This window comes from Frieseomelitta varia, unplaced genomic scaffold (genome assembly GCF_011392965.1).
Source record: "Frieseomelitta varia isolate USP_RPSP 00005682 unplaced genomic scaffold, Fvar_1.2 scaffold_648, whole genome shotgun sequence".
Taxonomy (NCBI): domain Eukaryota; kingdom Metazoa; phylum Arthropoda; class Insecta; order Hymenoptera; family Apidae; genus Frieseomelitta; species Frieseomelitta varia.
This window is the reverse complement of record NW_025110421.1, coordinates 682,201-698,952: the sequence shown is the minus strand read 5'-3', so window position 1 is coordinate 698,952 and position 16,752 is coordinate 682,201. Positions and strand designations below refer to the sequence as shown.

The window sequence follows — 16,752 nt, the reverse complement described above, 5'->3', positions numbered from 1 at the left end:
CTCTCGCATTGTGCAATACATAAATATTCCATACAATGAGTAAATATAAATAACTCCCTCTAATAACAAATATTACGCTATTCTACTAGCTTAGCTCTGTCAATAAATAAGTTTCTACAAAGACCAACGACTTTGTTAACCCCTTGCGCTAGTAACCGGTTCACGGACCATAACGAGTGACCAAGCCGTGTAAAATAATTCGTCTTCTTTCTGAATTCATCGGTATGTCACTGGATAGAAGTAATAAATTTATTATTTATTTTACCTGGGTTATATTTCAATATACTTAAAGCTAAGAAAATATTGCAATTTTGGGCCAAATATTCTCAACGTCGTTCCAATGCAAAAGGTAGGATCCATCGATAAAACTACTAAAATATAGAGATAGTCTCCACAACAATCTGCAGTATTTTCTTATCCCACACTCTGTACCATCAAACGACAGGTCACCAATGCACGCGTCCTCGCTATTTCCGCCATTGTCCGATCGACGCCTCTTTAATTATCCATTAATTAGTACAGCAGGGTGGCTTCATACAATGAAATCGTAGGTCAAGCAATTAAGAATCACAGTGCCACGTTTGCTCGCACCGTTGGATCAACACAGCAGTTCTGTTTCGCGTAATTGCATATCGGCCCCCAACCAGAATCCATCTAACCGTGTCGTTCATCTCTCCCTCTCCCTCCTTCTCTCTCTCTCTCTCTCTCTTTCTTTCTCTCTCGCTTTCTCGCAGTTCGTCCAAACGAGCGACGTCGCTGTCCACCGGAAGGAACTCGCTTAAAGGGAGTTTCGCGAACTTTAGGAATGAGTAATTAAGCGGCACTCGGTTAAGTGCACTCGCTACCGACGAAACGAAACTTCGGCTCTCTCCCCCTCCCTCCCACTCCCACCCCCTCCCCCTGAGTATCGGCGATTCGATTTGAAACCCGGGGCCGAGGCCTCGATTTCGCCGGAGCTTTTGAAAAAGTTTCCCTTTTTATCAGAGAGACACGACCCTCGGCCGCTCGGTCTCGCGTCTCCCTTTCTTTCTTTCTTTCTTTCTTTCTTTCTTTCTTTCCCATCGGTTTCGGTTCCTCTCCCGATTTTCCCGGTTGTCCGTCTTCCTTCTAACTCTAGATTGAACTACGGCCTTTCTAACCGGTCCAGTTTGTTCGTTAATACCCCTTCGATCGTCCGGGCGTTCGCGGAGTTGGCGTACGTTTTTCGTTCGTCCTCGAACAAAAAGAAATTTGCTCCTCCGCCAGGCAGTAACGCTCGTTCCGAACGAACGCGGCTGAGGTTGTAGTTTCGCGTTGGGATGGTTTGTTGTGAACTTCGAGGCTGGAAACGGTGTACAGGGCATCGCAAGTTCTCGCGGCGCAGCCGTGGAAATTGAAAATGAGCGAAACGTTGACCGCTTGCCTTGTTAATAACCGTAGTATTCTCATAATTTGATCCGTAGTTATAATTTTAGTTACGTTTAAATATAACAGATAGTCTGTTTGTTGATCACAGAGATGTGACGAAATATTTCGGTTCCCTTTTTAAGAGGACCAGAGTCGAGACGAGTTGAAAGACCGAGTCGCGAGAGAGCATTCGAAAAGAGCTATTAAAAGTGTCAATTGTGTTGTTATTCGAGTTGTTAATTCGTGTTGATCGAATGATATTCGTCTTGTTTAATTATTTGTTGTTCCATTATCGTTACTCCTATTAACATAAACATTATTTATATTATATCTCTAAATATATCTCTGAATATATCTCAGTGCTATCTATAGTTTTTCGAATTGTTCGCTTGAACCGAAAATGATGAATCGTAGCAACAAGTTTCTAACATAAGAGTCGAAATTATTATTACAAGCTACGAGTACGAACATCTACAAAGTATAATATAGAGTAACGTTAATGTGGAGTATAATAATTGCAATGTCAATCTCCGAGCATGTTTGAATATTTGAAAAATGTCCGGGAGAAAGGGTTAAGGGTGTGCTTCAGTTAGTACAACAGATTAGTGTATGTTTCTTCATCCACGCGAATACATTGCGAGATATTTTTTGAAAAAAGTTAATAAACTACATATAAATACTAAAAGATTGGTTATTATATGTGACACATAATGTCATATAACATACATTCCGTGTTTAATTAGGTAAATTATTGCTATTGGATTCTTTAAGAAGTGTTCAAAGTCGATTTTCTCGAAAACGAGGTGGCGAAGTTGTCAATAAAATTTTATATAAGCTTTATTTTTAATATAATTTTATATTTATTTTACATTTATATTTATTTTACATTTATATTTATTTTACATTTATATTTATTTTTAATATAATTTAATTTTGTATAAGCTTTATTTCTCCACGTTGAATCACGAAACTAGAACACTCTGTATACGCAGGAAGGTGCAAGGGGATGGGCAAGGTAGAATTAATTGTACGAATTTAGAAGTTTCGTGCCGAGCAAAGGGGGTGAGTTTTTCGGTGGTAAGGTTTCGGAGAATATCTCGGAGAAACGAGAGTTGCTTGTTTCGTGGAGTTTGGATTTTTATACTGGCGATCGCTTAATTTGCCCTCTTCTTGTTCTCAGATATTCAACTGTAGCATTTGCCGGGTTGGAAAGTTATAAATTTTTGACGGAGGAATTGTAACTTATTTTCAAGCTCGTTACTTGAACTTCGAAGGTTCAATTTAGATATCTTTGTGAAAATAGTGAAAGTCTTAAAAAATTGTTTTAAATAGCGTTAACTACTGCAAATACTATTATTTTAAGTACTGCTAAATATTGTAAGAATATAAATATTATACAAATATTATAGTTTGGGGAAAGAATATTCAAGAGAAGATTTTTAATGCTGTCTTTCAAGAATGTTTAAGTTTAGGTTAGGTTAAGAATGGTACTTATTACTGATGAAGATTTATGCAATTTCGTATCTTCATGAAGATAATTAAAAAAGTAGAACTTTATCAGTTAAACTATAGTTCGAGAAAGGAACATGAGAAAAGTGTTTTTTTAATGGCTTTTCAAAATGGTTATTACTGAAATGGTACTTTATTACCGGACTGTGAAGGTTTATACAGTTTTGTATCTTTAGGAAGATAATTAAAGAAGTAGAATTCTTCTTTTTGCTACTTGGGTGGAAAATTATTTTATCCGTTAAATACTACAAATTTTATAAATATTGTAATTTGGAGTGTTCTTTCGATAATGTCCTTTAAAAATGATTCATCGATCATTGACTATATAACATATTCATGTCTGTTGATTTATCTTATTTGCATGAACTTTTGCAGTTACAACGCTGTAATTACGTATCTGTATCATAATATTAATTATATACCTACTCAGTGAAAGTTAGTCACTAGACAACGAATCAATCTCTACCAAAAAAAAAAAAAAAAAAAAAAAAAAAAAAAGAAAAAACGCAGTATGATATTTGAATATCATACTTAAATCGTCTAAACTTTCAACCTCGCGGACTGTTGAACGATAAATTCACCATTTAGCGAAATAGCCATGAAACACCAAATCGTTATATTAAGTACACTCGTCCAGGTAAACAGGCTGAAGTGGTTAAAATCCTTAGAGGCGGCGCGAAGGAGGGTTCTCGAACGAGAAATTCCCGTTTAACCGAGCGTGAAACTTTTAGTCGAAAACAAAATTCCCGATGAAAAGAACTATTTCGAGGCAAAATGCCCGTGTGTCTGTGAGTTAACGTGTCGGAATCGGGAACGTCAAAGATCCCGTCGAACTATTAAATCAGATCGGCGAAACTTTTAATTGTGTCAGACCGTCTTAGCCAAGTGTCGCCTAACACGATTCATCCCTTTCCCTCGTCAGATCTTGTTTCCCGTTTAATTAAACGTCGTAAAATTATAAGCCGGACAGTTTATTGACACGGGAGGACGTAACCGATCGGTAATTACAGACGAATTGATCAGGCTCTCGAACGAGAGAGTCGTGAATGTCTCTTACGTTCCCGATTAGTTACTTTCACGCAGTTAGGCTATTCTTTGAAGGCGATTCGATTGGTAGTTAGACACCAGTCGATCTTGTTTCTATAACGTTTGATTCAATTGCAGTCAGTTCAATTTAATTGCAATCAGTCCGATTTTTAGATTTTAGAATTTCGTACGGCGGCTGACAGAAATTTGTTCGAACTCGTCGAAGAATATTTATTTGTGCAAAACGCGGATAAAAGAAAGTTTAAAGAATAGTAAGATTTACAAAGAAACAAACTGCGGATTTCTATACAAAATTTAAATATGTAAAGATGTAAAAAATATTTAAATAAATATTCACTTGAATTCTATCTCTTTAATATTCGTAAGAAATATAAATTTGTACAAAAATCCGCAGTATAGTAATTTCAGAATTAAGTCATACGCAGTAAAAAATGTTTAATACGGAAATTAATTAACAGTCAGATTAACAACAGTAACAATTTTAATTCTTCACTATTTTTCAGCCATTGACAATCAATAGAATTTAGATACTAGTTAACTTAATTTTTCAATGTTTAATTTTATTTTTTATTAATTTAATATTGGACCAATCTTCCTTCTTCAAACAAGTTACACAAATCTGGTTAAAATTGGATCTCTTTGTTGAAATGTACATTTTTCAAAATTCTCGCGAATTTTAGAGAAGATAGAAAGATAGTTCAGTCACTTTTACATCCTTGCAAAGATTACCAACTGCGGATGCCCCTGAAACTAATTACAACAGCTCCGAGCGCGACGCGAGTCCTAGTTTCTTAAAAAATATATATATATAATTGCAAGATTCAAAGTAAACGAAATTAGAACTTTAAACCAAGTAAAACGTTCGCATTAACCTACATACAGTCTCATCTCGAATTTCCCCACGTACTTACTAATTACTCCGACGTTTCTAAAAGCTGATTAAACAAAAAAAAAAAAAAAAAAGAAAGAAGGAAAGAAAGAAAAAAAGAAAAAATAAAAGAGAATTTCACGCAACTTATACGAAACGTTCTAAAATGTAACCGTATAATAGTTGCCGAACAAACCCCGTGGAGTGTTGAAAATCCTTTTTCTCAAGATTTAAATTTCTGTACCTAGAAAGCATCACTATGTATTTTAAAATATACAAAAGCATCAGAATGGGCCCAATATCTAGAAAGTTGATATTTAATATCTAATAATAATATTCATTGCACTGGTATATTTATGAAAGTTACATTTATGAAAAAATATTCTTTCTACAAAGTGCTAAATATCTGTCAAAAATATAATATAAAATCCACGAACAATAAAGAAGAAAGTTTTATTACGAAATAACGACTTCTTCCGAAGAATATTTTCTGAGAAAATTTCTCTGAGAAACAAGACCATTTTCACAACCCTTCATTTTTAAATACAATTAATTAAAGTTGCATTACTGCAAAAAAAAAAAAAAAATTGACATTACGAAATGAAATACCGATCCACTCGAGAGAGTCTTGAGTAAATTTGCGATGCCGCATGTACCACATACATCGAACAAAATCCGTGAAAGAACATCGCCAATCCCCTGACAAATTAATAGATTATAAACCGTGGCTCGCAGTTTCCACAGAGAATAGATGTGGCAACAAATCACGATATAATCGAGGCCATAAAAGGTTAAAACCCGGGTTCCACCGGTAGTTGGGAACGGACCGCTGCCTCCCGCCCCGTAAAACGGGGCAATTTGTTTACCATACTGACGACTGATTATATTACCATTCGCAGACACGGAGAATCCGAAAGTTTCGACGTGCCCGACGTCCTTTGAAGTGCGGCTAAGCCCCGGCGAGCGAAATCGCTTAATATTCTGGCAGGAGCCAACGTTCACCGACAACGTCGGCATCGAGCGGGTCTACAAAACGAGGGTGAGCAAACGACATCGAATTCTGGCCCGGGGTAATCCCCGCGCTGTCACCCCCTCGCGTTCTCCCATTCACCCACGCCTCCACCCTCCCGACATTTCCCTCCCTGGTCGGCCGAAAATTTCTGCTCGCGTTTGATCTCGGGGAAGATGACGCCTCGCGACGCCATCCCCTCCTTTGTACGTTCGACTTTATTTCTCCCTTTATTTCCGCGTGGAAATACGCCCCCCTTCACCCCCTTTCTTCCACGTTCCACGCCGCGACGAAATAAGAATCCGTCGCGCTCCTCCCCACCCCCTCTTCTTCTCCTCTTGTTCGTTCGCGAGACGGTTTATTAAAACTTCTGCCGTTAACCACTTGCGCTGGCAACTGATTGCGGACCGTAACGAGTGACCGAATCGCGTGTACAATAACTCGCCGATTTCTTTTCCAACTCGTCAATTTGGAGAACGTTTTGCGAAAATTTTCGCGACTTTTATACGTTTGTGCTTTCATTTGGGAAGCGTTCATCGTCAATGCTTATAACGTGTTAGGTTCTCTTTCTCTGTAAATTTCTATAAATTTGCAAAAACATTCTAACCGCTTGCAGCAACTGATTGCGGACCATAACGAGTGACCAAACCGTATACAATAATTCGCCGATTTCTTTTCCAACTCGTCAATTTGGAGAACGTTTTGCGAAAATTTTCGCGACTTTTACACGTTTGTGCTTTCATTTGGGAAGCGTTCATCGTCAACGCTTATAACGTGTTAGGTTTTCTTTTTCTGTAAATTTCTATAAAATTTGCAAATTTTAATTCTAACCGCTTGCAGCAACTGATTGCGGACCATAACGAGTGACCAAACCGTATACAATAATTCGCCGCTTACTTTTTGAACTCGTCGGTAATAAATTTATTATTTGTTTTGTCTGGGTTTTACTTAAATATACTTGGAACTCAAAAAAATATTGCAATTCTGGGACAAAAATTCCTCGACGTGCGTGGCACGTCATTCCAGCGCAAGAGGTTAACGATCGAACTTGACAATTAACTTGACCGTGGTGCTTTCATCCTGTTAATTTACTTGTCGTGTCTCGTGGATCAGGCAACGAAAGAAATTATTGAACCATCGAAACGAGGTTTTTCTAACCTTCCTTTCCTTTTTCTTAATTTTTCCTTTCTTTTTTTTTTTTAATTTGCGATGGTTCGAATTGTACGACGGGTTATGTCACTGAAGTTTACATGATTTTACAAAATTTATCAAATTGTCTATCTTATTTAATCCTGGTTGAAATAGTTAGTATTCTTTGTTAATATATTGATTCGTTGCGACGAAATATCAGAGCGCAGACTACATTAAAATTAGCAGAGAAATTTACTAGCAATATGTTAAGAAGTATATCAAAAGAAAGTTGAATTCAAAAATTTTTCGTCAATCATAGATTGCTTTGGAATATTCCGCTTCGCGATGCAAATCCATCTTCTTTCTTATTCTTCCAAATTGAATTAAGATTGAAAGATCGTCTCTCCTGCGTTCGTTCTTTCTCTGTGACCAAACAACTCGCAGTGGAATAAGAATTATTATTATAATACTCGAAACGATCTTCTCAAACGATCGAGACAACATGAAACAAAAGCATAAAAATTTCGACCATCACAAAAGAGTTAATTACCCCCTTATTTTTTTTTCAATTTTCAACAGATTTCTCAAAACAACTCGCAATAGAATTGGAATTGTTATTAATTATCTTCTCGAAACGATAGCTCGAGAGAGAGAACGTGAAAGAAAAGCATGAAAAATTTCAAGAATCACAGCGCTGGTTAACCTTCCCCTGACTTTTTTCAATTTCTATCTGTCTGCACTTTTGTTTGTACGGGTCTCCTCGCCCCCAGCCGCGCCACCCGGTCTGGACTTTTACTTTGAAAGGATCGGGGCGGAGTGGATGCGGTTCGGGTAGAAAAGTTTGCGGTCGATGGTAATTAGCCAGCGGTTAAGTTTCAAGCACGCGAACGCCAGGCAGGCGAACGACACCGCGATCGTCGCGTGTCGTTATAACGCGATAACATGCTCGCGAATTGACCGGACAGGCGATAATTGGCCCAGCCCGTAATTGGCGGGCTTCCTCTCCTACACGCGACGCTAATAAACGCGACGTTTCGACGTGCAACGGCAAATTGCTAAGTTGCGTCAATTAAAGTGGCTTCCGAGTGAAAGGTGTATGTGCGAGAGAGAAAGAGGGCGTAGAGGAGATTTAAAAAAAGAAACGAAGGAAAAACGAAGGCAATATCAGGGAGAAGGGAGAAAAGTATGGGTAATGAGAATGAGGCGAGCAAGAGGTGTGAGAGAGTGGAGGATAATGGTAAGTGAAAATAACAACCGGGGTTTTATGGTGTCGAGTTTACAGTCGGGTTTATTATATAATACTATACTACTACGGGATGTTAATATACATTTCTGGGGGAAAGTTCCAAAGATTTGTAAAATGTGTAAAATATTTGGAACAGATTATTTATTAGATAATTAGATTATTTATTTCTCTGTGGATCGTGTTTCTTTAGATATGATATAGTAAGAATATAAAATTATAATAAATAATTATAATATATAATATAATATAATATAAATAAAATTATCATCGATCCAATAATGAGAAGTGGTATCAGACTATTTGACAAGTGCAATGCGTTAAAAGTCGATCGATAGATTATATGTTTTATATTGTATTATATTTTGAAACAGAAGTAAGATGAAAAGGGTTTAGAATTTAATCATTTGTTTTAGTAACCGATCGGATAAAAAATTTCGACTCAGTAATTTTTCATAATCGTCTACGATTTCACGATATAATAACAATCTCGATTAACAGTCCCTATTCATTCGTTCATTCGTTCATTCATTCTGAAATGAATATTGAGAAAAGAAGAATAGGAGATGAATGAATGAGAGAGTCAATTGAAAGACGAGAATCAATCGATATGAGGGAGAAGGTCTCGAGAAAACTTATTGGAAATTCTATATCGATGGAACTCTGTGTCTGGGAATGCACAATAAATTATCAAACGATAAACAAAACTCATTATCGCACGTCTCAGCCAATTTTAAATAAGATTTAATGCTATACACGTCGAGCGAATTTATTAGATTTAGGCAACAAGAAGCGTTCGTTGAAAAATTGAGTTTCATTGCATGTAACGTTTTAAAAACTATATAGAAAATTAAAAAGTATATAAAAAATATATTTAAAAATATACAGAAAATATATAAAAACATATAAAGAAATAGAAAAGTGGAAAAATAATTTGTCAACTATGACTCACACTGAAAATTATCCCTAAATTCCTGATTCATTGAACTAAAAAATATATTACCAATTATTCTTTTTTCTCCTTGTTAATTATCAAATTAAATTTCACTACACTCAACAGTTCAAAATGATATATAGAATTATAGAACAATATCTCTGTCATACTGAAAATCGTCCCTGAATCCCTGATTCATTGAATTAAAAGATATAATACCAATTATTCTTCCTTCTCCTTGTTGATTATCAAATTAAATTTCACTGCACGTAACAGTTCAAAATATAGAATTATAGAACAATATTTCTGTCACGTTGAAAATCGTCCCTAAATCCCTGATTCCTTGAACTAAAAGATATATTATCAATATTCTCCTCCTTGTTAATTATCCCTCAGTACCTTCCACTTCACTAAATTAAGATGCAACAGTTCAAAATGATATAAAAAATAGAAAAATACTCGGTCCAGTCAACAATATCTCTGTCACGTTGAAAATCGTCCCTAAATCCCTGATTCCTTGAACTAAAAGATATATTATCAATATTCTCCTCCTTGTTAATTATCCCTCGATACCTTCCTCCTCACTAAATTAAGATGCAACACTTCAAAATGATATAAAATATATAAAAATACTCGGTCCAGTCAACAATGTCTCTGTCACGCTAAAAAATCGTCCCTAAATCCCTGATTCCTCAAATTAAACGCTATATCAATTCTTCTTTATTAATCATCGCGTCGCGTGCATGAAAAGATACAGAGGAAACGTTTCGTTCGATCGGAAAAAGGAAAAAAATCAGCGAGACACGGCAATTGAAAATTCGCCGACATCGAATTCAAACTTGAAAAAATTTGAAAATTTTAAATAACATCGCGACGACGACGACGACGACGACGACGACGACGATAATGCTTGCGTGTTTCAATCTCTCGCGAGACGAAAATTTAACATCGGCCGTGTTGTATTTCCCGTGCAGGAACCTGGACAACTGATGTACCCCGGCATTCACAACGTGCGCTACATCGCTTCCGATGCAGCCGGAAATCGAGTCGAATGCCATTTCTCGATACACGTGCGAGGTAAATTTATGTAATACCGGCGAGCAGCTCGCCAGAGGGCGATCGATGATATCGAGCGGCGGCGACCTTCGCCGAATATTTTCGGCTGGTAAATTGGGAGGGTGGACAGAACGTCCTGTTAGCCGGACGCGATGATTGCCTGTTATGTACGATCACTGTGGAGAGTGAAGGATCCTGGTTTATGGTTTGTTAGGAGATTGGACGCTGAAGAGTCGCTCGCGTGTGCGCGTTTGCAGGCGATGTTGTTCCTATTAGCGTGGTAATAGGGGAGGGGGTGTTTGTGCGTTCGAGCGTGTACAGCGTGTTGGGAGATGTAAAAATGTACAGAGTCACGGATAGGAAATAGGAGGATAGAAAAATGAAAGACAGTAAAGATAGAAATAGAAATAGAGGTTTTAAAGATATACGAAATGTTTTAGGTATAGTGCGATAATAAGGGGGATGTTTATGCGTTCGAGCGTGCAAACTCCGAGGATTGGAAATGTAAAAATGTACAGAATCGTACGCACGTACATATTGGAAAATATTAGAAGACGCGCATGGATAGAAAATAGGAAGATAGAAACAGAGGATAGAAAAATGACTGATAGAAAAATAGAAATAGAAACAGAGGGTTTAAAAATATACGAAAAATGTTTGAAGTATAGTGTGACAATAGGGGGATGTTTATGCGTTCGAGCGTGTAAAGGGTTGGAGATGTAAAAATGTACAGAGTCGTACGTATAATATTGGAAAATCTTGGAAGATGCGCATGGATAGAAAATAGAAAGATAGAAAAATAGAAATAGAAATAGAGGATTTAAAAATATAAGAAATGTTTGAGGTATAGTAGTTAATTGGGATCGTTCACAACTTTCAACTTTTTTACAAGCTTTTGGTGAAATTGTAGCTGTGTGAATTGTAGCTTAATGACAAATATTATTGAAGCAAATGCATACAGCGAAAAGCACAACGATGGAAAATTGTCGATAATTTAAACTTTGTAAAGGAAAATCATATAACGATCCATTTGATCTCGTTTCGAAGCACGGAATCTCTACTCCAAGTTCGTTGTTTTCAAAGATGATCTCATATCAAAGAGTGGGAAAATAAAAAGCTATTTCTTTTTGGAACATTGTAAAAATTAAAAAAAAAAAGAATTTAAATATCTCTGGAAATATTAAAGAAATTTTTCGCACCTAGATCTATTATCATTTCAAAGAGCTACTGTACAATTTTTTATTAAATTTTGAATGTTAGAATTAAACGATAATAACTCAAGAAATCGTTATTTAATTCTTTTTACAATTTTCGAGGTAAAAGTATCTTTTTCATTCATCATTTATGTTAAAATCATCTTTGGAAAAAATAAATTTAAAATTGAAAGTAGAGATCTTAAGCTTTAAATGAAACCAAGTAGACTGTTCTATGTACTTATGGCAATTTAAATTATTGACAATTTTTCATCGTTGGTTCAATTATGCTCTTTACTGTGCATATACAGGATATCCTGCAACTCATGATCGACTGAAAGGTAAACATGAATAAAGTTAAAAAGACAGAATAACATTTGTTTCACCAAAACCTTTTTCATTTTCGAGAAAATTTCGAGTTTGAAAATTTACCAACTACACTCGAGTTATTTGGGAGATAATTTATTATTTTTGAATGACGCATAAGAATACAAAACGTTAAAAAAAAAACAGTGATCGTTCTAAACGATATTTAAATATCATCGATCCACTAACAGTGTTTTGAAATATTAGTTGTTTCATTTACAGTTACTGTTAAACTAAACATTAGGTTAAAATAAAAACTTACTGTTAAACAATTATGGGAGGATTTTCTACAAAATTTTACGCGAATAATGAAAAAACAGATCTTTCAGTCTCATTCGAGTATAATATTAAAACTTTCAACATAAAATTCTTTCTCGTGAAATGTGATAATTACTGAAATGTTCTGCAGAATATTCTTTCCATTACTTCAGAAAAATAAATTAGCATCGTTCAGAAATAATCACCAAGACTTTATAACTTTGGCAATAAAATAATAATCACTGGAAATGGGAAGCTAAATTACTGAAGCGTAACTTCGTTCATGAAATGCCAAATTATTAAGAACGCGGGACGACATGTAGAAATAATGTTCCGTCATTCTGTCTCATCGGTCAGATAATATCTCTCTGGTTAGTTCGATCATTTAATCAACTTGGGCTAATTACATCGGCTTAATGGGTTCAATAAAGGCAATCCTCCCATAAAATCTCCAAGAATCACCTCGATAAGAAGAAGAATTCTGCTTTCGTCGAGGGCGAAAGGTCACGGTGGAATTTCGGTCGACGATAACATCGATCGGTCATGATAAAAAAAAAAAACGATTAAACGATCTTATCTGATGTCTCGTACATTTTCAGAATCCGAGCATCGTCGAGATTCCGAGGTGAGTTGAAAAGAAATTCGTATGTGTTTTCTTATAGTTTTCTTAATTTTTCATCTGGGTGAACGTAACTCTACTCTCCTTGTCTCGCGCCATTTTCTGCCATCATCCTTTTCCTCTCGCGTCACAAGCTTTACTGTTGCATGCTGCCTCGCTTGCAATTGCTGCTAAAATTTGTTTCACTTATGTTTCAATTCAACTTTTGATTTTCAAACATATTATTCGGAGCTTTCGACTTGTTTTTTTGTATTTCACTCTTTCACTTAGCTAATTACGCATGCTACTGTTTGTCGCTTTAATTAAAAAAATCACGTTCACGTAGTTGCGATATACACTTTCACACTTGCGACTTGTAATCATGTTGCGTAATTGTAAACATTTCATTGTCATTCTAGATCTTCTACTCGAAAAAGAAATCGTCACTTTGCAATGACGTTTCAATAATAATTAATTGAGAACAATGCGCCGCCTTCGATGCAACAACGACGCTCCACGACGGTAATTTCACCTAGGTGCCCGCTTTAGATTTAAAACACGTGCAGAACGTGCGCGTAACTACGTGTTCCATTTCCTCCGAAAAATCGTAAACTTATTCGCAGCGGAGAGCCCGAAGGTGGATACACGAACGTACGAATCTTTCCTCCAGGCGAGACATAAATTCGTTGCCGTTGCATAATTCGACGGTGACGAATACGAGCGGGTCTCGCCGGAAATCCGGTATCCATCGCGTGATCCCTTGTCTTTTCTTTCGTTCGTTCTCTCTGCCTCTCTGTCTCTCCTTTTATGGAAGAAAACTCCCAGAAGCCGCCGTAGGCGGGAGGAGGATGTTGTTGCGTGTTCGAAAGCGTTCCGGCTGAGAAAATTTTAAAACGTTCGGTAGGTTTACTTAGTTTACCGCGCGGTTTACGAGGGTGGATTTCCCGGCCCGAGCTCTGACAGACAACTTTATAGTGGTTGCGCGAGTTTTTCATCCCGTGGTAACGATAGCTTCTTGTAATGGAAATGGCTGTGTACGCAGCTGTAAACGCGACGCCGGAGGTTTCGGTGTAACCCGTCTTGGGAATTTCGTTTCCGCGGTTCCGTGGCCTTTTTTACACGCGGATGCCAGTTATTTATAATAATTAAAATATATTAATAAATTATATTGATTATTTATGATAATTAAAATATATTAATCGTTCGTTACTATAACATTACTATACATATTACATATAATATGTAATATTATATTATTGTATTATATTATAGTAATGTTATATACATATTATATTAATAAAATTAATATAATATATATAATACTATATATAATTAGTTATTACATAAATATATATATAAAATTAATAAGTTTTATATTACAGTGTAATATTGGACATTATAGCATTATGTTGAAAAATATTAATATAATATTACATGCATTGCTATAATAATAATATATAATATTATATTATTATATTATATTATAGTAATATTATATATATATTATATATATATATATATTAAATAATAATATATATAATAAATAAAATTAATATAATATATATAATACTATAAATAATTATTATATAAATATATATAATAATTAAAAAGTTTTATATTATATAGTGTAATAATATTGGATATTATAGCATTATGTTGAAAATTATTAATATAATATTACATACATTGTTATAATAATATTATATTATAGTAATATTATATACATATTATATTAATAAAAAATTAATTATTGTATAAATATATATAATTAATTATTGTATAAATATATATAATAATTAATAAGTTTTATGTTATAGTGTAATATTGGATATTATAGCATTATGTTGAAAATTATTAACATGCATTGCATATAATGTTATAGCAATATTATATATATTATATTAATAAAATTAATATAATATATATAATACTATAATTAATTATTATATAAATATGTATAATAATTAATAAGTATTATATTATAATAATAATGTTGGATATTATAGCATTATGTTGAAAATTTATAATATAATATTACATGTCCTGCTATAATAGCGAGAGTAAATATTATAATATAATATTGAGTATCAATAATACAGATGTTAGATATTATAATTACAAAACAAGGATTATTTACTCTATAACCGGAATTTCGTTTAGTTTACTAAAGAAAAAGATGATCGGTTAATCATTGCTGAATAACTTTATATATTTATGTTCAACAATATATACTTAATTATTGGATAAAGTCATTTGAACACGGAAGCAATTATAAAATAATTGTAAAAACACAATACTAATATTTATAAATATGTCTTCGCCTTCGGTCATTATATACCGAAATAATTTCAAACGCTAAAATTTGTACACGTAGTTACGTATTATAAAATAACTTGAAAAACTTCAAACATCCAACGAAAGGAGAAATTTATTTTCTTCCTATTGTGTTCTCTCAAATTTTATCTAGCGAGAGTAAATATTATAATATAATATAACTGTGTGCGAATATAAACCGAGATTCAAATTTACATTACACTTATATTTTATACTACATATTTTGTCTCCTGCTTTCTATTTTGAACCATCTCGAGAGTTCGATTTAAAAAATAAAATAAAATACTTGTACGTATTATGCCAATGAGAAAACAGACAAACTGATCTGCGATATAACTGATCAGTCGACATCTCGGTGTGATCGTTTTATTAATGCAGCAGCATCACCGTTAATGAGAAATCAATTAAACCACCTGCCGATTATTCGAGTACTCATTAATTAAACTCTTGATTATCTATATGCATAATAACCGTGCCGTTATTGGCATAATTGGCGTATCATCGAACTGGTAAACCATATTAATCCTTTCGACGCTTCGCGACGTTAATTAACGTTGGCACTGATTAGCTTCCACTTTCTTACTGCGTATTTCAGCATTTCCCTCCCATTCTTCTGTATTATCTGATCTAACGAGTCTAGATAAGCAATTAACGCGTTGCGTTCAATTTAAGAATCACACGCGCACGTTGGACACTCCGGTAACTGTAATTACAGTTGCGTGCGACCAACAGGGTAAACTAACATTAACGATCGTTTAATAATTGAGATCACGTTTCAACAGCAGTGACAGCTACGTATTATTCACGGTGATTTAGATCAAACGTTACGTAGGAATTTGTACAGGTCCTGTATTTAATTAAATAACCTGACCGACTGTCGTGGACTTTGATTAATGCATAAATAATTAGTTGGACGTTGTTGAGAACGTAATACATATATCGGCGGCGGTTTCGTGAATTATCGAAATGATTGTGTCTGTCAATCAATTATTTCAATAACTCTGATTAATATTTCTAACAGCAAAGATTTCGCAGAAAATTAGTTAATAAAAATGTTAGACCAACGAATTTTGTTTTATAACAGCATTAAATTATTCAGCCTCGAACTTGTTCATCGTCGTCAACATTAAGCGAGGACAATTTATTATCTGTCGTTCTCGATCTAAATCAGAGTGATTGCCTGGGCGTCCGGCGTTAAGATAATGAATACCAAAGTGGCAACACCATCGCGTTAATTTCAAACGATCGAAAGAAATCTTCAAACAATCGAAATCGTTCTGCTCTCGTTTTTTTTTGAGTTTTACGTATATGGAAGGAATTTTTGAAAATGATTTTCAGTTGAATATTGATTCAGAAATTTAAACATGTACATTTATGTTCAAGCAGAAATTAATTCTGATCCAGCACCGAATATACCTCCGAAATTATTTATCCTCACTATTTATTGTTTTATTTTATTGTTTTCTTTATTCCTATAAAACTGTTCAAATATTTAGAAATTAATGAAGGAAGAAGATTTTACTTTGATTTTGTAGATAACAAATAATACGTAAGAATTTGAAGTTGAACAAATGAATAATGCCAAAGGTCTGAAGTAAGGAAAGTCAGTGGTTTCGAGAGAGACACGTTTAAAGTTTTAAGTTGACATTCGTGTAAAATAAAAACAAAAGCCATTTTCACTGCCGCAACTTCATCAATTATTCGAACGTCGAAAAATCCTTCCAACATAGTATTCTATACATGTGAAACTCAAGGAAAGAACAAAAAGATTCTTTTTTCTCATCTTCAGAAACCAACACGATTGTGTAACTTCCAGTTTC

General features: G+C 34.6%; 1 protein-coding gene across 1 annotated transcript in view; it reads left to right on the top strand.

Moving 5' to 3' along the window:
* LOC122534892 (fibrillin-1-like) overlaps positions 1-16,752 on the top strand; it is a 106,411-nt gene that overhangs the window by 48,025 nt on the left and 41,634 nt on the right. The window contains exons 16-18 of the mRNA XM_043665950.1: positions 5,710-5,849; positions 10,102-10,204; positions 12,600-12,625. Of these exons, the coding sequence (XP_043521885.1) occupies positions 5,710-5,849; positions 10,102-10,204; positions 12,600-12,625 (269 nt within the window). The remainder of the gene's footprint in view (positions 1-5,709; positions 5,850-10,101; positions 10,205-12,599; positions 12,626-16,752) is intronic.